This window comes from Ahaetulla prasina, chromosome 1 (assembly GCF_028640845.1).
Source record: "Ahaetulla prasina isolate Xishuangbanna chromosome 1, ASM2864084v1, whole genome shotgun sequence".
NCBI lineage: Eukaryota > Metazoa > Chordata > Lepidosauria > Squamata > Colubridae > Ahaetulla > Ahaetulla prasina.
In genome coordinates, this window is record NC_080539.1 from 92,708,519 (window position 1) to 92,731,078 (window position 22,560).

Sequence of the window (22,560 nt, forward strand, 5' to 3'; positions counted from 1 at the left end):
ATTTCTGCTACCGGTTCTCCAGAACCTGTCAGAACCTGCTGGATTTCACCCCTGATGAAGATCCACTGAGATTCTGGGAAAGGAGGCTTGAGAACTCTAGACTTCTATCCTACAGGCTCAACTTGTTTTGTTATGTGACCCCTGGTCCTGGCAAGAAAATGGCCTGCATTATCCCCATCTTTTGCAGAGGAATGTAAGATTGAGAGCTATGGTATCCATCAGAGATGCCCTGATGAATTTAAGACTTCCCGATTCACATCTAAGTATCCAACACCATACCATAACACAACAGTTCCCTAGATGAAGTGCGTTTTCCAAAGACTTGATCTCAATATACTGTAAATGCATTGTTCTATCAGCCTAAATTTAAAAAGAAAACATGAGAATAATGTAATGGTGAACAGAAAGTATATTTCCTTTGAGGGCATTTTTTCTTGTTCTGAATTTATTAATAGCTCTCCTATTATTATTAACAATATTTATGTTAGGTTTTGAATATTAAATCATTAGACCTGAGATTGGTGGCATGGTGGTTAAGGTTACTGTAAGGTTACTGTAAGTTCTAGTCTGCCTTACCCCCAAATCCAACTGGGTGACTTCAGATCAGTCACTTGTCCAGAATGGTATATAAGGTCTCCTGCTTGGTCCCTTCCAGCCCTATTCTATGTACTTTCACTCACCCTGAGGAAAGAGGCAGGAGCACACCACTTCTGAAAAGCTTGCCAAGAAAACTGCAGGGAGTCACCAGGAGGTAACACTGACACGAAAGCACTAAATAAACAAAAATCCTTACTCTTAGAAAATAAAAAAAGAGCAGACAAACATTCCATGAAACTACTTTTTCTTATTAATAAATTGTGACTTACCTGTTTCTTCCAAACCAGAAAGAGTGCTTTGCTTTATTGAATAAGAGCTTGTTACCACCTTCTCCGTCTTGCCGAACCATTCAGCAAGAAACCATTCAGCTCATTAACATGGAGTTTCCTTTGTGTGCTTCACCTGGTTGTCGTTCAGCCATCTGCACTGGAAGTCACCATTAGTAACACAATTTGCTCTCAAAGAGAAGCTCAACAGGTTTTGGAAGAAGCCATTCACTCAGGAAAAAAACCAGCTGTTCTCATTAACGCGGGTCTGAAATGTCTAAGTCATTGAACAGGAAGAGTAATAGCAGTTAAATGTGATACTGACAGCGTTTCCTCTTTCTTCCTCTCTAATATTAGATGTGTGCAATACTGCAAACCTCAGTTTCCGCAAAGCTTCAGAATAAGAAACATACAATTATAGTCAATATGCCATTTACAAGAAATGATTAGGGAGGCAGTTCTGGACAACTCGGGCAATTAGGCAATATTGCAGTATTCCTAATGTGGAGGTGAAATTACTGTTTAATTACTTCAGTTACTAATTACTGAAATTACTTTTAATGGACAGAAGGATTTTATCTTTGTTATAGGGCCAAAAACAAATTCAGCACTCATCAAGAATGAGCAGCATCTTAGCTGCAGTCTCTAGATCTTCAATGTCTATAATCACCTACATGTCTGTTTAAGAACCCTGTCCATATTTAAAGAGAATATTTTGGAATAAGTTAGATTTTTCAGTATTTCTCTTATTAGATTAGTGATCCATCTAGATAAGCATTCTGTTTCTCATAATTTATTTATTTATTTATTTATTTATCGTATTTATATCCCGCTCTTCTCCCGAAGGAGTCAGGGCGGTTAACAGCCAATTTAAAAAACATTATATACAAGTTAGAAACAGAATAAAATTAATATAACTTATGGCCAAATTTCCTAAAAACTAAACAATAACAATCCAAAAACCCATTAAAACAGCATTTTTAGGCTAGTCCTGCTCGATGGAATAAAAGAGTCTTCAGCTCGCGGCGGAAGGTCCGGAGGCCGGGGAGTTGGCGAAGCCCCGGAGGCAGCCCATTCCAGAGGGCAGGAGCCCCCACAGAGAAGGCCCTTCCCCTGGGAACCGCCAGTCGACATTGTCTAACCGACGGCACCCTGAGGAGGCCCTCCCTGTGAGAGCGCACAGGTCGATGGGAGGCTGTTGGTGGCAGTAGGCGGTCCCATAAATAACCCGGTCCTAAGCCATGGAGCGCTTTAAAGATGGTAACCAGCACCTTGAATTGCACCCGAAAGACCACCGGAAGCCAGTGCAAGCCACACAGGAGAGATGTCACATGGGAGCCATGAGGGGCTCCCTCTATCACCCGCGCGGCCGCGTTCTGGACCAGTTGGAGCTTCCGGGTGCTCTTCAAGGGGAGCCCCATGTAGAGAGCATTGCAGTAGTCCAGGCGGAATGTAACGAGGGCATGAGTGACTGTGCAAAGGGAAACCCGGTCTAGAAAGGGACGCAATTGGCGGATCAGGTGAACCTGATAAAAAGCCCCCCTGGCGACGGCCGTCAAGTGATCTTCTAAAGACAGCCGTGCATCCAGGAGGACGCCTAAATTGCGAACCCTCTCTGTGGGGGCCAACGACTCGCCCCCAACAGTCAGCAATGGAGTAAGCTGACTGTACTGGGAAGCCGGCATCCACAGCCACTCGGTCTTGGAGGGGTTGAGCCGAAGCCTGTTTCTCCCCATCCAGACCCGTACAGCTTCCAGACACTGGGACATCACTTCGGCCATAATGGCCAATTCCCATTGAATCTGGAGATTAAAAGAGCCACCATGACTGTAGGTCCATTTTTTTGATATGAAGAATCACAGCTTTCCCAGAAAATAAACTTTTGATTCTTTATTCTTGTATTTCCAGATATATTTTTCATCTTTGCTGGTGAAAGTGATTCATATGGCAAAAGTGTTCTATATGTTCTTGGCAGCAAAATGGAAGAAAGTTGCCATTGTTTTCTGGATTATTTTTTCAACTTCCCAGTCTAAACCAGGGGTCTCCAGCCTTGGTCCCTTTAAGACTTGTGGACTTCAACTCTGGGAATTGAAATCCACAAGTCTTAAAGGGACCAAGGTTGGAGACCCTTGGCCTATACTACAACCTTAGGATTTACCAGTCTAGACCAGGGATCCCCAACCTTTTGGACCTCAGGGACCAACAAATTCATAATTTTAAATCCCGTGGACCACTAATATGATCTGCCTAATGACCGGCTGGGTGGGTGTGGCTAGGTGTTCATGTGACTGAGTGGGCATGGCCAACTAAATGTCACTCACATCGAGGGGCACCTCGCCGGCCTCTACTCGCCCTTCCCCTCCCAGCCCCTACTCGCCTCCCCGCCCGGGCTCCTTAGGGCCCCAATAGGAAGCAGTTGTTGGAGTAAGCAGCCACCACAAGAAAGTTGGCAAAACAGCTCAGTTCAAATTGGATCTGACAGAGAAAGAGGCTTAGCAGAAGCAACTCATTGAGGACTAGGAGCATAGGCTTTCCAAGCAGAGGGAAGAGAAGACTTGTGGGAGTGTGAGAAGGCCAGGTACTGGTGCCTGGAGGCTCAGCAAGCTGAGATGGTCATCCAGTTCCAGGCCATGAGGCAGTCGCACCGGAACAAGGATCTCTGGCTCTTCACCACCAGTGTCCAAAGTCCCCCATCAGGAGGCTGAAGCAGACCCCCTCCGACCCACACAAAAAGACACCGAAGGGAGACTCACCGAAGGGAGACTTCATTGCATGTATCCGTCCCAGGTGCCATAGTTTGAGGACTCCTGATTTAGTGCAATATAAAAAATGCAAATAATTTTTCTGTGGACCACCAAAACTTTCTCGTGGACCACCAATGGTCCATGGACCACCAGTTGGTGACCGCTGCCCTATAGTAGTGTCCCGAGGGGAAGAGTTCAAGCAGTTTACATCCAGGATGCAAGGGGTCAGTAGCTTTTTTCTCATTCCTCCTTCTGACCCATGCAATATACAGGTCTTCTATGGAAGATTGTCCAATCCTCAGTTTCCTTAACTTCTCATCTACCGTACATACATGTACCAGTTGCTTTTCTCTCAATGTGACTTTCAGTTCTCAGCAAGAATCTTTTCTTTCCCTCCCCCCCCCATTTAGCACTGCTCAGATTTTGTCAGGCTGAGGAAAACCCTTCACACGCATACCATCCCCTCCCCACACACTGTTCAGTTCTATTGCTGACTCCTCTTTCTGAGCTTATCTTTTCTTAAAGTTCTATTTTGGTCTGTCTGTTTGCCTTCCTTCAACTGAGCTCTGACATTTCACTGCTCTGCCTTAGTTTTTGCTGAAAGAATTGTTTTTAAAAACTTTGCCTCCGTTACTTGATAAAGTGAAGGCACAGTTTAATCTGTTTAATGGTCTTAATTGTTATTTCTAGCAAATAAGTCACCTTCACAGTGGAGACTTTTTAAGATCTGTTGTGCTCTTCAGTTTGCTGAGCTCTGAGTAATTTTATAACACTTAGTGGCAGATACAAAGCTGTCTAGAAATGGAGCAAGGAGCAAAGAATGATGCTGCATACACCAGCCATCAGCGTCTCTAAACGGAAAGCAAACTGATAAGATGGCAGGAGTGAAGAGGAGGAGCATCTAATCTGATGCTTCTAAAAACTAGATTTAATTCAGCAATCACAAAACTAAAAGTATAGAACAGAATAACCAAGTTGGGAGGGATGCATTTGAGTCATTGTTGACTCCTGACAACTACCTGAACAAGTTCCTAAAGTTTTTTTGTCAAGATTTTGCAGAGGTGGCTTGCCCTTGCCTCCTCCCTCGGGCTGAAAGAGAGTGACTGGTTCAAGGTCACCCAGCTGCTTCATGCCAAAGGACTTACTAGAACTCAGTCTCCCAATTTCTAGCCCTGATGCTTTAGCAACTACATCAATCTGGCTCTTCTGAGTTGTGGACTACAGTGTTTTTAACACCTGTAACAATGCACCCCATTATCATTGACTATGGGAGCTATAAGTGAATATGTGCCTGGAGGCAGGGGTGAAATCTAAAAATTTTCCCTACTGGTTCTGTGGGCGTGGCTTAATTGGTGGGCGTGGCTTGGTGGTCAGATGACTGGGTGGGCGTGGCCAATAACAATAAATAATAAAAATAATAAACAAAGTATAAAAAACAGTAAGAGGTACCAAAAACCAACTTTCACACTTTACACACACACAATACAACACAACACAACTGACTCACACACAATGTAAAAGCAGCTGCACTTCACACTTCACACAGCGACAAAAAGCTCAAAAACCAACTTTCACACTTTACACACACACAACACGACACACATACACACACACACACAAAATGCCACATACAGCTTTCTGAGATTTTGTGTGTTTGTGTAGTTAGAGTGAAACACTACAGAAACACACCAAATCTCAGAAAGCTGCACAAATATTTTATTTTATTATTTTATTTTATTTTATTTTATTGTGGATTTCAATTCCCAGAGTTCCTCAGCCAGCAAAGCCAGCCAGCATTAATTGATCACTGAGAGAATAGATTTCCTAAGCAATTGATTCTGTCTGGCTGAAAGTGAAACTGGGGCTTTCGGGCTGGAAAAAAAGCCATGCGTTCATCAGTAATCAGGTAAGTTCCTTAGAATCTCTACTCTTACTTGTAGAAACATGTTTTCTACAAGTAAGAGTACAAGTACAAGTTCTGCTGATGAGGAACTCAGGTGAGATTGTCAGAGGAGACTATAATTTTTTTTTAAGTTTAAAGGCTCTGCCGATCTCAGCTGAGGGGCGGGATCCTCAAAGGCTTTTTTTTACTTTTAAAGGCATGTTTTGGCTGAAGAAAAATCTGCTTTTAAAAGTTAAAAAAAACCCCTCTGCTGATGGTGCAGCTCAGCAGAGGCAGGGGGCGGGGCCAGGGATTTTTGCTACTGGTCCTCCGAACCAGCCGCCGCCATCAGTACCGGATCACGCGAGCCGGTCCGAACCGGGAGCATTTCACCCCTGCTTGGAGGGCACAAAGCTGGCATAACTGGCTCAATCTGCAACAGATACAACTTTCAAGCAGCTTATACACCAATAATTCCATAAATGGGGCTGATTGTTTTTGACATCACTACAGGAACAGTATTATTATGGATACCCAACACATTTGTTGTTAGTTGCAAAATTGTGTCTGACCCATCGTGACCCCATGGACAACGTTCCTCCAGGCCTTCCTGTCCTCTACCATCCTCTTGAGTCCATTTAAACTCACGCCTACTGCTTCAGTAACTCCATCCAACCACCTCATTCTCTATCATCCCATTCTTCTTTTGCCCTCAATCTTTCCCAGCATTAGGCTCTTCTCCAGTGAGTCCTTCCTTCTCATTAGGTGGCCAAAGTATTTGAGTTTCATCTTCAGGATCTGGCCTTCTAAAGAGCAGTCAGGGTTGATCTCCTCTAGGACTGACTTGTTAGCTTCCTATCTGGACGTCATCTAAAAATAAATATAGAAAATCCTTGACCTAGAATCAACTCCTAGCGACCATGTGGATAGAGGCAAACAGTATTGTTTTCTTGCTTTCTTCCTAGATTAAGTGGCGTGCATAAGAGCACCAGTGTGCCTACCGTCCCTGTCCTAATGTTCCCTTTAGTTGTATAAGATCTCAACCAGATCTCAACCAGCAAATGCTCAGTCTTACATATTGGAAAAAAGAACCCAAACACTAAGTACATACTTGATGGACATTACCTTACAGATGACCCCCACCCCGTTTGTTGTGTCTTGCCCGCCCTCAGAGCAGCCGGGGCCTTCTTACCTGCTCCCGAACACTGAGGAATGTATGCCTCCCGGCCCAAGTCCTGGCTCCATGCCCACACAAACTGCAGAAGAAGGAGCATCTCCCTGCCCCAGCCCTGACTCCATGCCCAGGCAAACGGAGCAGCTAGACCCCTCCCCCTCCTCCACAGCAGGTGAGCCTGAGGAGGTTTACTCTAACAACAGCTGATTGGAGTGACCCTCGCATCAGAAGATTGGAGGCGGAGGCAACAGAAGGAAGGAGGCAGGCCTTAATGAGTGCTGAGTCATGGAGCCACACCCCATGGCCTATATAAAGGATCTACTTTCTGGCAGTCTCTGAGTCAGGCAAAAGTCAAACTTATCTTGCTGAAGTCACTTACTGGTCTCCTGCCTGCTCTGAGGACTTTGCTAGGACTTTGGGCAGAGCTGCAGAGGCAAGCCTGATTCGGATTTCCCTGACCCAGCTGTCAGCGGAGGAGTGGGACACGACACCGTTAAAGACCTTGGAGTTTTCATGTCAAATGATCTAAGTGTCAAAGCCCACTGTAACTACATAGCAAAAAAGGCCCTAAGAGTTGTAAACCTAATCCTGCGTAGCTTCTTTTCCAAAAACACTACACTACTAACCAGAGCATATAAAACATTTGCTAGACCAATTCTAGAATACAGCTCGCCTGTTTGGAACCCTCACCACATCTCTGACATCAATACAATTGAACGAGTCCAGAAATATTTTACAAGAAGAGTTCTCCATTCCTCTGAAAACAACAAAATACCTTATCCCACCAGACTTGAAATCCTAGGCTTAGAAAACTTGGAACTCCGTCGCCTTCGACAAGACCTAAGTTTAACTCACAGAATCATCTATTGTAATGTCCTTCCTGTTAAAGACTACTTCAGCTTTAATTGCAACAATACAAGAGCAACCAACAGATTTAAACTTAATGTTAACCGCTTTAATCTAGATTGCAGAAAATATGACTTCTGTAACAGAATCATCAGTGCTTGGAATACTTTACCTGACTCTGTGGTCTCTTCCCACAATCCTAAAAGCTTCAATCAAAAACTTTCTACTATTGACCTCACCCCATTCCTAAGAGGACCATAAGGGGCGTGCATAAGCGCACAAACGTGCCTACCGTTCCTGTCCTATTGTTTTTTCTTTTTTTTCTTTCTTTCTTTTCTTTTCTTCTTCCTATATATATATATATATATATATATATAATTTAATATGTATTTGACAAAATAAATGAATAAATGTGTATGCACGTGAGACTATCTCATCTCTTCCACAGCCCTGGGTTTTGGTTTTGGTTTTTGCCCCCACTTAAGTATCAACCTGGTCTGCTTCCATTTACCTTTCTCAAGATCATTTCAGACGGCAGGTTGCTGCCATCTGCTGTGAGCTAAGTTAGCCTTAAGGAGTGCGCCAAAATGCAGCAGTGAAAATTATGCTCCACGTCTCTTACACTCGTTTTTGGGGGCCCCTCCCAAAAAACCGCTGGATTTGCTTCGCCCCTTCTCGCGACCGTGGCAACATTGGTGTTTCTTCAAACTTGGCAAATTTAAGACGGGCGGATTTCAGCTCCCAAAGCGTTGAAACCCACCCATCTTTTAAGATGGCAAGTTTGGAAAAAAACAGGGCTGCGCGCGCACCCGCTTTGGCGACGCGAGGACTGAATATCGACTAAGGAAGAAGCGCTCATCGTCTCCTACTATCCGGCGGCTGAGAGCCAAGCCCGCAACGTCCCACGTGAGCGGACACGTCACACTCAGAAAGGTGAAGCGGTGGAAGCCGAGAGAGCCCCGCGAGCAGAAAGCTTAGCCCAGCAAAAAAAAAAACAAAAAAAAAACCCCACCCCGTCGGATACGCCCGTCTGCGTCGGGTGATTGGCTGAAAGGCGTCGACCGCAGTGCGCAACCGCAGAAGGAAAAGAGGAGGAGGGAGTTCGTCGCGTAGCGGCAACGAACGCGCGGGGTTGGAGCCGAGCTGAGTCAGAAGGAGGACGATGGATGAGCTCCAATCCGCCGAGGAGGTAAACGCGAGCGAAAGGACCGTCTTCCCGGGACGTAGCTTCGTCGCAGGCCTGGCTCTAGCGGACCTTTGGGGAAAGAGAGGTTCCGAGTAGCCTCTCCGGTCGAGACACGCCCCTTCCCCATTGTTGCTCCTCTTCCTTCCCCCACGCACCCACTCCGGGGCTTTTCTCGCCTTCCCAAAAGGCGGCGGAGAATGTCGTTCATTCACGCCCCAGCGCCCCTTCCGTGGCCGCGCTGCTCTTTCCCGGATTAACGCGGGGGCGATGGGGTTATACACATATTGAAATAATGGTATATAACAAGGTTGCCGTGCCTAAGCAGGGGGTTGGACTTGAAGACCTCCAAGGTCCCTGCCAACTCTAATCTCTCTCTATATATATATATCATTCTGCGCAGCTACCACCAAAAGGAGAGCGCTGCTTTTGGCTCACGTTAAGAATTCAGAGTTTTTTAAAAAATAAAATAAAAGCAATCCTCCCTCCCAATAAGTTAGGCCGTATCCCTGTTGGGCATGCAGGGAACCCGTTAGGTTGCAGCCATAGTGCCTGTAGAAAATTATTGTTAACCTGGATGAGAAAATAGCCCCTTTTCTGTGATTAATGTCTGCGCTTATTATGTATTGTTTTTAAATTTATTGATACGATTTATATGGCCGCCTATCTCATAAAATGATTCTAGCCAGCACAGAACAATCCATAAAATCATGACCAAAAACAAGAATATTTTCCCCCACCCCCATGGCAGATCAAACATCCTCTCAGCACAGCCCACATCCTCGCTCAACGATTGGGGGGGAAGAACTGAGGCCTCTGGAGGACCATTGTCATGTTGACTATTGTATTGCCATATCTGTCATTTATATACTTAAGGAAACATGGGCTCCCTGCTTCTTTGTGAGATGCTTGGAAAGTGATACAGCCTCTTAAGTCAAAATAAGCTGTAAGCGCTCAGATCTATGATCTTATGTCAATTGAATGAGTGAATTCCCTTATTCCCTTATTGCAGGGACACTGTTTTCAGTTTTGCATAATGTAATCTAAATATTTCTGTGTTTGTTTGTTTTTTAAAAAAAGACTGCATTTATTGTGGATGAAGTAAGCAACATTATAAAAGAGGTAAGTCCTCATATATTAATATGATCTTGCGTCATTGTCACATCTCCTGTATTCCTCAGTCGAGTTGTTTTTAGGAAGGTGGTTCTCCAGTTAACACTTTGTTAATAGTTTATATTTTCATTGTACCAAACAACTGTTTGCATGACACTGTATCTCCCTTCAAAAGAATAATTTATCACTTCTACAGTTTGAGGAACAAATATTGCACCAAATTTTAAGTACAAGCCTGCTTATTAATGGTAGTAAAATATTGCATGATTGCATTGCATGATTGCATGAATACTACTTAGTAAACATGACAAAAATAGTGGGTTTGCTTTACTGGTAATTTGGCTCATTTATTCTGAAGAAGATACAACTTCCAGATAATCTCTAAAGGCTGATCAGCATGTTGCAGCATTCCAGCCAAATCATAATCAGGATATGGGTTGTTATTACCAGGGCATCTTACTCTGGGTAGGGCTGAAACCCACACATACTTGGAATTGGACAGACCCTGATTATGGTTTCCACTCCTTTTAAAGCAGGAATTATAAGCCTGGAGGAACCCATCACCGCCAGTGACAGACAACCTCCATTAGAAGAAACATGATCCTGGCCAAAGTTCATTCAGTGAATACAGTTGTTCAATCAGCTCTGAATCCATTGAATGGTAGCAAAGTCCAGCTTATATTCTGCCACATTCTATAGAATCTCATAAATTTCAGTACAATTTTTGCTATTTCATTTGAGATATTTCAAAGAAATTGTAACTTAGCTCCATAATAGTCCTAACTGTAAAACCACTTTCAAGTAATGCTGTAGGGTGTAACCCTAAATAAAAACATTAGGAACTCAACCAAAGTAAGTGAGCTGCATTCATAACAATATTTAGTGCATGTGGAAAATGTTTGTGCAAATGGAGATGGACACCTGTTTTAACTGCATCAAGCTCCCCGTTTATGGAGCCCCTTTATCTTCAGGAGTGGGTTTTCAGGGTTTAAAAGGAGCTGCATACAATGAGATAGAAACTGGAAATCCCTTGAGTATGCCTTCTAACTACATTTTAGGTGGACTTTAAAGCTATTTCCTTCTTTCTTTGGAGAAGAGGGCCAGGCAGCAATAGCCCAGAATAAGTAGAAAAGGGAAACTGATCATCAGAGATATGTTCCATTTCTGAACACCAGCTTTTCTGACTTACTTTTGATGTTTGCATAATGTTGGTTAACACAGAAAAATAACTTTATGGACACATGCCTAGGTGTTTCTGAATCCCAGCCAATATTTATCTTTTGTTGTCCTAAGAGAATTGCATTCATAAAAAATACTACTATTGCTTGAAATGGTTAAGCATATCCAGGGCTTTGTCTCATGTAGTTAGACTTGGCCTCTAACAATTTGTAACTTACTAAATCTAGATAAATAGTGGTGGGAATGAATTGATTTCCATGCTTGTGGCTCACTCAGGCAGAAGAGACTATTTTGCTCTATTAAATCCCAGCTTCAGCAACAAATTGTTAGCAATAATGAGACATCATGATTCAGATTTCTCAGATAATGACAAATCTTTTTCTTGTATGTGGAGCTTTGATTCCATGCCATAAATTGTAATCCATGCTTAGTCAAACAGTTCGACAAACTCTTTAGCCATGACTCCCAATTCCAGCTGGTTCTTCAGTGTCTTCAAGTTATTGCTGTCCATGTACACAGTTTTCCTCCATTTCCATTTCAGTTCAATATTTTGTAATAAAATTGTTACTGTACTTTTGGATAGTTTAGTCTAAATCCTTATTGATGGAATGTAAAGATTATACCTTCCAGTTTATGCCATTGGAATGGAATTATTTTCTGCTTCTAAGCTGTTAATATAGAATCTATGTAAGTCGTTATTTTAGCGCAGATTATAGTCTGGTTAATAGTTGTCAAGGTATCAGTGTCTTATTTGCTAATCTCGTTATAGCAACTGCCCTAACAATTCAGAGGAAGCTTAGAACATGTCCTGTTATGTTAAGCACTACAATACAGAAAGCACAAGACTTCCTTTTTAAAATTAAGTTATAGTTAATAATTTGCTAAATATATAAAAATAATCTCGTGAGACAAACTCATTTCTGTGAATTCCAAGGCTTATCAAATGTAAATGTTCCTCAGTAATAGTTTGTTAATTTTAAAATCCTTCAGGAGGAAAAGTACCCCTAATAACTAAGGCTTGATAATATGCAGTGAATGATTGTCAAAGACTCTACACATGCTAAATATATAAACATAATCTCTATGTAAGCATGCCCTGATAACACCATTTTATTTTAAGAGGGGATTAATTGTGGCTGGTCTGCATTAAGACTAGAATAGAAAGGTTTGATTTCATTCGAAGAGAATAAAAATAATCCCATTTGGGTTGATGCAGTAGGTTATGCTGTTTTTCCTCTCCCACTGCTAAGAATCTTATTGGCTGCAAAACAAAATTACCATAACACTAGTTAAAATGAAAGATGGCAAGAATGACAGACTGGATGGAAGGAAGGAAGGGCTGTCCCTGTTCAACAGCAGATTAGGGGCCATCGGGATCTTGGGAGAATCTCATTACAGGGGGCAGGCACTGCTATAGACAGGACATGCTTCCAGGGTCCTTGTAGATGACGACGTTCAAATTGACCAGGCAAATATTTGGGAGACAGCAATCATTCAAATAATCAGACCCTATGCCATGTAGGCACTGCAATAACCAGACAAATGGAATTGTTATTAGTGGAAGCCAGTTTAGGGGAGGCAAGATGGTGGAATGGGATATAACTCATTGCATACTAAAACAAGAATCTCTTGCATAAGATTCCTAATTGTTGGGATATAAGCATCAATATGTTGAATTGCAAGATAGTTTCAAAATGGTGGTTCCTCGCTTGCATAGTGGCATGTGTATCTTCTGGCAAAACTGGGCTGTATTGTGTTATGTTTAACCATATTTGATAAATGCACTCAAATGAACCAATTCCTTTTTTATAGTTAGCAAGTGACATAGGTAGTAGGAGAAATGCTTCTAACTGGTTTAGTGAATATGAGGAAATTTCACATCAGGAGTTTCAGATGATAGAAGGGTGAAAGGAAAGTTTGTTTGACTTGTCCCTCCAAATAGCAGGCAAAGAGCAACTGAATCTCAGGGAATTTTGGAGACCAAACTCTGAGGGACCAATTGAGAGGTGAGTTTCCCCTCTCGGATCAGCTTTGAAAAAGAAGAGAAAAGAAGAGCCACCTATTTGGTTTTGTACAGCATTGCTTATGTCCAAATAAGCATGATGGCTATGTAATGCCAGCTAATCATTTTTCCCTGCTTCTTTCAATTACATTGCAGTTATTGTCTTTGTTCTTGAAGTTTTAATGGCAGTACTATTAAGGTAGCAGTTGTCCATGGGTTTCTCCCCACCCACAGTGCCATGGATATGGAGAGTTCATCCCCACAATAAAAGTTCAAAGGTTGTATACATCTCTCTTTTTGTCAAATATGAATTAATGGGGAAGGAAATGTTTGCAGGCCAATTCTAATTTCTGAGGCTGATGTGTGAATTTTAAGATAGAACTATGGGAATTTAGTGCTCTACATTTAATCTTTTGCTACCTATAGGCCATAGAAGGAACAATAGGTGGCAATGCATATCTGCATAGCAAGGTGAACCAATGGACTACAACTGTTGTGGAGCAGATTTTAAGTCAATTGACAAAGCTGGGGAAACCATTCAAATATGTTGGTAAGTTAATTATGCATTTTTCAGAAATTTAATTTTTTCAGAAAAATAAAGCTTGAAATTTTAAAGCTGGGGAGATTCTGATAGTAATTAGTCTGAACGCTTGTGGTCATATCTCATGTATTCTATATCCTTTGCAAAATCAGATATAATTGTGTTGCATGGCCAAATGCTTTTTTTATAACAGTATTTTGTCTCTATAATTTCTAGTGACCTGTGTGATTATGCAAAAAAATGGTGCCGGACTTCACACTGCAAACTCTTGCTTCTGGGACAATGCCGCTGATGGTATAAAATTCTTTCAAAATTGGTGTTGCTGAACCTTGTTTTACAGAAAAAAATAATGTATAATTCTGGAAGCTCTTTTGGGTAAAATAATTTTATTGCATTTATAAACTTTTGGTTCTAGTGCAGTCACCTGATCATGATTCATGGCTGCGATTGCTTACTCCCTTACTGGGTGTGCTTCCAGTTTAAATAACAGTAGACAGTTTGTGTAGAAGTACTACTGAAGCTTATGAAGAGCTTTACCACATGCCTGAATTACAGTATAGATGCACTAATCTATATCTTGTGTTTATGTGACTAACTGGTTGTTCATTTTTGTTTTTGTAGGAGCCTGCACTGTAAGATGGGAGAACAAGACTATGTACTGTATTGTCAGTGCCTTTGGACTTGCAATATAATTGCCTTGAAATTCTTCAAATCTTGTCATTGCTTTAAGTCCACGAAAACTGAATTAGGTGAATAACTAAGAACTCCCCATTCTTTCTGAGGAAAAACAGGAGAGAAATTTCAGTACTGTTATATAAGCATGATCCCTTGTTCACACCCAAACTCTGTCTTAACACTTTAAGGACTTTTTCTCAAGGTGCTAAAACCTGAAACTTGCTGCACTTCTATAGCTTTACTCCAACTGTGTGGGTAAGACTGATTTTCACTCTAGATTTGTTTGTTTATTAAATTATTGAAGCTCTGAATATGTGTATGTTCGTTCCTAAAACTTAAAAAACTTAGAAATGATAATATCACCATTGCAACAGTGGCTGACCTTTGCTGGTTTTGAAAATAAGCAGATTGAGGCTACGATAGTATTTGGAGTCCCCAGTAGAAATCCCATCTTTTTAAAAAAATGCTACTGGTATGTTCGTGTGATCACCAGGAACAGAGTTTGATTTGAAGATATCTTTCCCCTAACTTTTAATAGTCCAGTATTTTACATGCTGAAGTTCTGAAAGAGTATCATTATTCCTTCATCTCATTAGCTTCCTGGGTATTTTGGTTTGGCTGGCATTCCCCTGTAAAGCATGGGCAAAATCAAAGAAAGGCTAATTGACATTAATGCAGAAGTTCAGTATAAAATTTTATTATGAATAAATTGAATTTCATGATTTTTATTTTGTACTATTTCTAGTATTTGCTAAAAAAAAAAAACCTTCACATTACATTGAACGTTACTTTTATGCTGTGGGGAAATTCTGTTTCATATTCCAAACCTCCTCATAATTACAAACAGCAGATTCCCTGAAGCCCGGAGATTACACATTACAATAAACCATGCATATCCTTTCTTCAAGCAAAATTAAATTTACAAATGTACTTATTATCATAGCCATTTTGAAAAAGCACTAGCCACATTTTGATACAAAATTTTCTATATTTGCCTTGTTATACAGCTGTTAAAAAATATTGAAATCTGTTGAATAGTGCTGAAAGGATTTTTCCATATATATATTGGCACAAGTGGAGCATAAGACAACAAATACAACAAAAGAGCCATAGAGCTAATGTGCAATGATTGCACAATCTTAGGTATTTTTTTTTCCTCAGGTTTTGTATCAAATGTGACCCTAAAGCTTAATAGCATGTACTTCTGAATAAACATGCACAAAATTGGAATCAAAATCACCATTAAAAGAATTGATTTTTTTTCAACATACACCTAACCTTTCTAATTCCCAAGCTTGTTACACTTAATGGTAACTGTTATTTTGCTCTTGGTGGTACTGAAAAAGCCTCAATTTGAGCCTTTTCAAATATTTCTATGAAAACATGTGGTTAACCTCATTAACAAAAGCTAAACTTGATTGGCTTCGTGGCAGTGTAATATGACATTATCTCCCTATCCTACACAATCTGCTCCTTTTCTGATTTAATCAGGTTATTCTATCCAATCATTGATTTCCTAAAAGAGCAGCTGCTTTCACTAAAGGAAACATGGCATTGTCAGAAGACACTTTAAAACAAAATATTCAGACTTGGGAGGGAGTAAAATTCCTGCTGCAAACATCAAAATTATTGGAGCCCACCTAAAAATTGAATACATTAAGGGATAGTATCATGTACCCATAATACTGATCAATCATTTTATAATGAGAACCACCTTACACACACACACGCCCAAAAAACATGAGAGCTGTAAATGAGAGTAGTGTTTAAAACCCTCTTCTTTTACTAATAGCTCCCTAGTTTCATACTGGGAAAATATACTGGTATCCAAGTGAATCTTCTTAACTGAAAGAGTTCTCGCAGTAGTCCCTTAACTAAAAGTATAAAAAAGATCCTGCCTCATTACACCATTGTATACTGTACATGCAAAAGTATTCTGTGATTAATAATGTGCCTGACAAATAGTGTCAATTTCCAATAAGGAGTGAGGTACAAAAAGAGCAGCAGCACTCATCTTTATTGGATTTTCCCAGTTAGATGTCATTTTGTATGTATTTGGAAGTTTCGTTCTGAATTTTCCAAAATTGAAAAATATCACATTACATATGAAAAAGGCAATACTACACTTGTTCCTTACAAAAGTGATCAACATTGGACTTGACTCTTTTCAAACATGAACAAAAGGAGAGGGGAAGAAATGCCTAATTCATCCCATGAAATAGCAATAGCACTTAGACTTATATACTGCTTCACAGTGCTTTATAGCCCTCTCTAAGCGATTTACAGAGTCAGCATATTGCCCCCAACAATCTGGGTCCTCATTTTACCGACAGCAAGGCTGAGTCAATCTTGAGCTGGTGAGATTCAAACTGCCAAACTTCTGGGCAGCCGGCAGCAGAAGTGGCCTGCACTATTGCATTTAACCACTGTGCCACCATGGATCTTAAATACTAAATTATTTAAAGAAACTACCCTGTTTTCCCCAAAATAAGACATCCCCTGATAATAAGCCCAATCGGGCTTTTGATTGCATTGCAATAAGACCAAGCGCTTATTTCAGGGTTCAAAAAAAATATAAGACAGGGTCTTATTTTTGGAGAAGCACGGTAATCCAGAGGCAAATTCATCAGAAAATTTTTAAGTGATAAATTTACAGTTTACAAAATTATATAAAATAATGGTGTACAGGTAGTCCTTGACTTATGACCCCAATTGGGACCAGACATTCTGTCACTCAAGAGATGGTCATTAAGTGAGTTGTGCTCAATTCCGCCACCTTTGTTTTTGCTGCGGTAGTTAAGGGAATCGCTGGGTGTTAAGTGAACCATGCAGTTGTTAAGTGAATCCAGCTTCCCCAATTGGCTTTGCCTGTTGCAAACTGGCTGGGAAGATTGCAAATTGTGATTACTGCAACAGTTTGCAAGTGCAGGGACTTTGTAGTGCCATTGTAATTTTGAATAGTCATTAAATGAATGGTATTACCGTATATACTCGAATATAAGCCGATCCGAGTATAAGCCGAGGTCCCCAATTTTACCCCAAAAACTGGGGTAAACTGGGGACTCGAGTATAAGCCGAGGGTGGGAAATGAGGCACCTACCGGTTGGGGAAAGCCTCCCTCCCTCAGCTGAGAAGGCTGGCGGCTCCCCGCCCGCCTCTCACTGCACCGCAGGGCTTCCGCCGTCCGGTAAAATGTGAAAAAGAAAAAAAAAACTCGAGTATAAGCCGTATATATCGAGTATAAGCCGAGGGCTTAAAAAAAACTCGAGTATAAGCCGTATAGACCGGAGTATAAGCCGAGGGGACGTTTTTCAGCACAAAAAACGTGCTGAAAAACTCGGCTTATACTCGAGTATATACGGTAAATTGAAAACTACCTGTAACACACTTTTTAAAAATATTTTTTATTGTTTTATATCAATACATTGGACACCTAGAGTGCACACTGCTCAACATAGAAAGGAAATGTATGATATAAAACAATACTAATCATTGTTTAAGTGGGAGAGATTTAAGAAAGTGCTTGATTTTCTTGCTGACAATGCCTCCTTAAAGTAATAAATCCAGGATAAATTCTAGTTGTATCCTAAAAATATCGAAAGGTCAGACAAACATTTTGCAAATAGGAAAAAGGATCAAAGCGTTTTGAAAATAGCATTATGTTAGCATTTTCAAAATGCTAAAATAGCATTTTCAGTTGGTTGAACTGATGCAGGCAACTTCAGTGATATTCAGCTTACAGCTAACACTACCAGGTCAAAAACAAAAGCCACCTGAAATTCCCAAGGTCAAATGAATTTTAGAACCTTTTAATTGAATACACAATTCTACAGAAACAAATGAATTCAGGATAAAATAACTTAAACTTGGACACCTTAGTGTTGAATCTAATGCCATTTGTCAGCAAGACATCTCTGGAAGAGTCTATTTGTAGCTTTCCCTGTCACCAACTTCAAATGTGCTCAGATCAGGGAAACTTCCACAGATTTTTCTTTTATCCTTTTGCACAAATTGAATGGAAGCCTTAGAAAAGCAACTTGAAATAACAAAACAATATATACTTTTAAAAAGTCAACAACTTTTCATGAGTCAGCAATACAAAAAATTAGAGGAAGGTATTCCGTCTTATCATTTTATACACTATAAGCTTGGCACACTTAAAATATTACCATAAAGAAAAACTAGACTTCACATATACCAAAGACATGGTTTACAGTAAGTAGTACACAGTACAGAACTGAGCTGATCACAAAATTATACATACGGAATATTTGACCTGCAACCCGCACTTCATTTTTGTTGCCACAAAGAAGAGGGAGTCAAAGTATTCTCCAAACCACCTGAGGGTAGAACAAGAAGCAATGGGTGGAAACTAATCAAGGAGAGATGCAACTTAGAACTAAGGAGAAATTTCCTGACAGTTAAAACAATCAGTGGAACAATTTGCCTGCAGAAGTTGTGAATGCTCCAACACTGGAAATTTTTAAGAAAATGTTGGATAACCATTTGTCTGAAATGGTGTAGGGTTTCCTGCCTGGGCAGGGGGTTGGACTAGAAGATCTCCAAGGTCCCTTCCAACTCTTATAAAAAAAAATCTGAAAGTTCTAACTTCCAATGAAGTGCTCATCCAATAAAAATGAATCAACCACCAATTTGGATCCTACCAGGTTATAAAATGAGCAAGTCCTCATTTCAGCCATCATATTTAACATTTACTGTGTATTTCTAAACTACAGTACTTAATAATGTACTTAATAATGTTCAATTTATTAAAATATTCAGAATGTTTTTCTGATGGAAGCATATGTGATATATGCTCCCTTAAAAAAAGCCTCGCATCAGCAGAAGGCTTTGCTTTTAATTCAAAATTGCCATGCATTTAAATGTTAGCATTATTTTAAGATAAGTCAGCTTACAAATAATTCCTTCTCAATTTGTCCTGCCTTCTAAACCAACACAGCTACACTGGTATCTCAGAAGGAACGAGCTGCTGTGGTAATCAATCGTCCACAGTAAAAAACAACAGGAAGAAATTTCAGTTTTATGAATTCAAGACACCAGCTATGTATTGAATTATTGGGATTTCCGGAGTATGTCATTACTGCATGCCTGTGGTAATATTCTGTTCTTTTCTTCAGAGCCAAGACGACCAGCCCAATTTCCACCTAACTTTGGAATCTGGAGAAGTGTCCTGATGCTACAATATGCAACTTCAAGATAAATTACTTTGGCATTTTTAAAATGCAGAGTATTGCTGCCATTTAAATAGTAATGAAGCACAGTCATAAATAGTAATGAAGCAGAATAATCAAACAGAAAACCACAGCCTAATCAAGGAACAATCAAGAAGAAAACAATACTCCTACCAACACTGACAGGGCAAGCCACCATATTTAAACAGAATAAATTCTACTCCATTTTAGCACTAAGCATGTTATCTAATTGGGTAATGAAATGTTTGCAAGGAAACAACCAAGCTCAGAGAGCACCAAAGGCTCCACAGTTCAACCCTGAGCTGCAAATATTCTCTTATATTAGTAATGAAGCAATTAGGAATTCAGTTGTTAATCCATAATAAGATAAGACCCCCAAAATGTATTGATTTAATAATCTAATTCCACAGCATTCTTTTCCATGAATGCATCCTGTTGCTACTGACTTTTACGAGAAGGGATGGGTAAACCACAAGTTTCTTTAAATGTTACTAAACATTCATTTCTCGCTCCCATCCATTTTAGTTTTGTAAACAGAAAATGACTGGAATAAAGGACATACTTCCACCAAAAGCAAGGTTCACTTGACTACAGGAAAGATAACATTACTCTGGTTCCATATTCTTGGCTGCTCTTGTGCAAATTTAATCACTGTCCGATTCTTCTTTGAACTTGGCTCTGATAGCCTGACCGTTCTGAAGTGGCATTTCTTCATAGTCACTCCTGTCCAAACATATTTAAAAAATGAAACTTTATAAATATTATAATTCCATGCAGCAGAAATATTATAATTCCATACAATTTAAATTCTGGAATATACTAGCTTTATTATTTTCAATCTGAGCTCTTTCCAGGTAAATATGCAAAATATATTCCTTTATTTGCTTTCAGCCTGTTTAGAACCAACATCCCCCTCCCTTTTTGGAGGGGGGGATGCTTTTAAAATTTATTGTTTTAGAACCAGGGTATAATCAGTGTAATTTAATTTTGATTGTATTTGTTTAAAGCAACATTTATTTCAAATTTTGCAGGAGTCAAAATTCATTAAAGAACAGAGATTCCAGGAGAGTAATAAAAATCCTGAAAAAAATGAGCCCCAGACAATTCAAATGGGGCTGATACACTCCACAGCTACTTATACTGCACTGGCCTGAAAATGGATAGCTTGTAAAACTAGTTTCACAGACATAAAACTCAGGACAAGAAAAAAAAAATTAGGCCAATCATCATGATCCAAAAAGAATCAAGGTTAAGTTTGGGAAAAGACTGACTAGAATCACTCATAACATTCTGAAAGGTCTACACTTTGGGAAATGCTAATAACTTTCTTTCAAGTCAATCTAACAGACTATGTACACTATTTTTTATTTTACAATATTTACAAGCTACATTTACAGATCTAAACAAGAAAATCACTATTCTCGCTTACACAGATCTTTCTAATAATTCAACTGACTTAGTAGCTGCCTGGTGGACTTCTTAGATTTGCCATCTTTTTATAAAAGTTTTATTCTTTTTTGAAGAGGAAACTTACACTCACAACAGTAGTTTCACGACTTATGCCTCAATGACTACCTTTGCCACATATTCATTCCAGAAGTACTTCCTTATCATTTATTTTTATTACAAAAACAACTTCTGGAACAAGTTTTTTTTAATGTAGAAAATGGAGAGGTCTGGCAAAAAAATAATAATGAAAATATTATTTTATATTTATTTATTATTTATTAAATAATAATTAAATATAATTTAATTAATTATATTTAATTAATAAATATTTATTAATATTTATTAATATTATTTTATATTTTATTTATTTTATATTTATTTATTTCATTATTTATAAATAATGAAAAAGAGTGCAGAGAAGAGCAACAAAGATGATTAGGGGACTGGAGGCTAAAATATATGAAGAACGGTTGCAGGAACTGGGTATGTCTAGTTTAATAAAAAGAAGGACTAGGGGAGACACGATAGCAGTGTTCCAATATCTCAGGGGATGCCACAAAGAGGGAGTCGGGCTGTTCTCCAAAGCACCTGAAGGTAGAACAAGAAGCAATGGGTGGAAACTGATCAAGGAAAGAAGCAACTTAGAACTAAGGAGAAATTTCCTGACATTAAAACAATCAGTGGAACAACTTGCCTGCAGAAGTTGTAAATGCTCCAACACTGGAATTTTTTAAGAAAATGTTGGATAACCATCTGTCTGAGATGGTGTAGGGTTTCCTGCCTGGGCAGGGGGTTGGACTAGAAGGCCTCCAAGGTCCCTTCCAACTCTGTTGTTGTTGTTGTTGTTGTTATGACAGAATACACAGCAAACGAGATAACTATGCTGGATTTCGAATCACAGATCACTAGTCGAACACTTCCCAAGCGTTTAGGACTGCGTGATATATCGGCGAATTATGCGAGCAGATCCCAGTAAGGTGGCCTTCTGCAGCTGACCAATGGTGATCTTGTCAGCACCAATTGCTTTTAAGTGCTTGCCTAGGTCTTTAGGCACAGCTCCCAGTGTGCCGAGTACCACTGGAACCACCTGCACTGGTTTATGCCAGAGTCTCTGCAATTCGATTCTCAAATCTTGATATCTGGTGACTTTTTCAAGTTGTTTCTCATCAATTCTGCTGTCACCAGGTATAGCAATGTCGACTATCCACACTTTTTTCTTTTCCACAATCGTGATATCTGGGGTATTGTGTTCCAAAACTTTATCAGTCTGTGTTCGGAAATCCCACAGTAGTTTTGCATGCTCATTTTCAATCACTTTTTCAGGCTTATGATCCCACCAGTTCTTTGCTACAGGCAGATGGTAGTTGTGACACAAGTTCCAGTGGACCATCTGAGCGACTGTGTTGTGACGTTGTTTGTAATCGGTCTGAGCTATTGTCTTACAACAGCTCAGTATATGATCAATGGTTTCATCTGCTTCTTTGCAGAGTCTGCATTTGGGATCATCAGCAGATTTTTCTATTCTGGCTTTGATTTCATTTGTTCTAATGGCTTGTTCTTGGGCCGCAAGAATTAGGCCTTACTACTACTACTACTACTACTACTACTACTACTACTACCACTATTATTATTATTATTATTATTATTATTATTATTATTATTATTATTATTATTATTATTATTATTATTATTATAT

General features: G+C 39.8%; 3 protein-coding genes across 7 annotated transcripts in view; 1 reads left to right on the forward strand and 2 right to left on the reverse strand.

Annotated features, from left to right (window-relative positions):
• The window catches only part of SYTL3 (synaptotagmin like 3), a 55,933-nt gene extending 47,474 nt beyond the window's left edge, over positions 1–8,459 (reverse strand). For 2 of the 5 annotated variants that reach the window (XM_058168575.1, XM_058168552.1), the window contains exon 1: positions 867–1,767. Coding sequence is in view for 1 of the 5 variants with exons in the window: in XM_058168583.1 (XP_058024566.1) it covers positions 867–946 (80 nt within the window). In the remaining 4 variants the exon portion in view is untranslated. Of the gene's footprint in view, positions 1–866; positions 1,772–3,616; positions 5,345–8,020 lie in introns of those variants that run through there. The other 3 variants (XM_058168561.1, XM_058168583.1, XM_058168567.1) reach the window with 3 other exon arrangements.
• A 123-nt stretch (positions 8,460–8,582) lies between these two features.
• On the forward strand, positions 8,583–14,513 carry DYNLT1 (dynein light chain Tctex-type 1). Its single transcript, XM_058168595.1, has 5 exons — positions 8,583–8,698; positions 9,773–9,814; positions 13,413–13,536; positions 13,744–13,821; positions 14,149–14,513. The coding sequence occupies exons 1-5, from the start codon at positions 8,672–8,674 to the stop codon at positions 14,217–14,219; spliced, it is 342 nt and encodes a 113-aa protein (XP_058024578.1). The 5' UTR covers positions 8,583–8,671; the 3' UTR covers positions 14,220–14,513.
• Positions 14,514–17,598: 3,085 nt separating this feature from the next.
• The window catches only part of TMEM181 (transmembrane protein 181), a 34,147-nt gene continuing 29,185 nt past the window's right edge, over positions 17,599–22,560 (reverse strand). Inside the window, exon 17 of the mRNA XM_058168609.1 lies at positions 17,599–20,138. Coding sequence (XP_058024592.1) covers positions 20,060–20,138 — 79 coding nt within the window. The 3' untranslated portion in view covers positions 17,599–20,059. The remainder of the gene's footprint in view (positions 20,139–22,560) is intronic.

Coding starts and splice junctions, on each gene's coding strand:
- DYNLT1 (XM_058168595.1), top strand. CDS start 8,672: ATGGATGAGCTCCAATCCGCCGAGGAG. Junction 13,537..13,743: donor GAAACCATTCAAATATGTTG/GTAAGTTAATTA, acceptor TATAATTTCTAG/TGACCTGTGTGATTATGCAA. Junction 13,822..14,148: donor CTGGGACAATGCCGCTGATG/GTATAAAATTCT, acceptor TTGTTTTTGTAG/GAGCCTGCACTGTAAGATGG.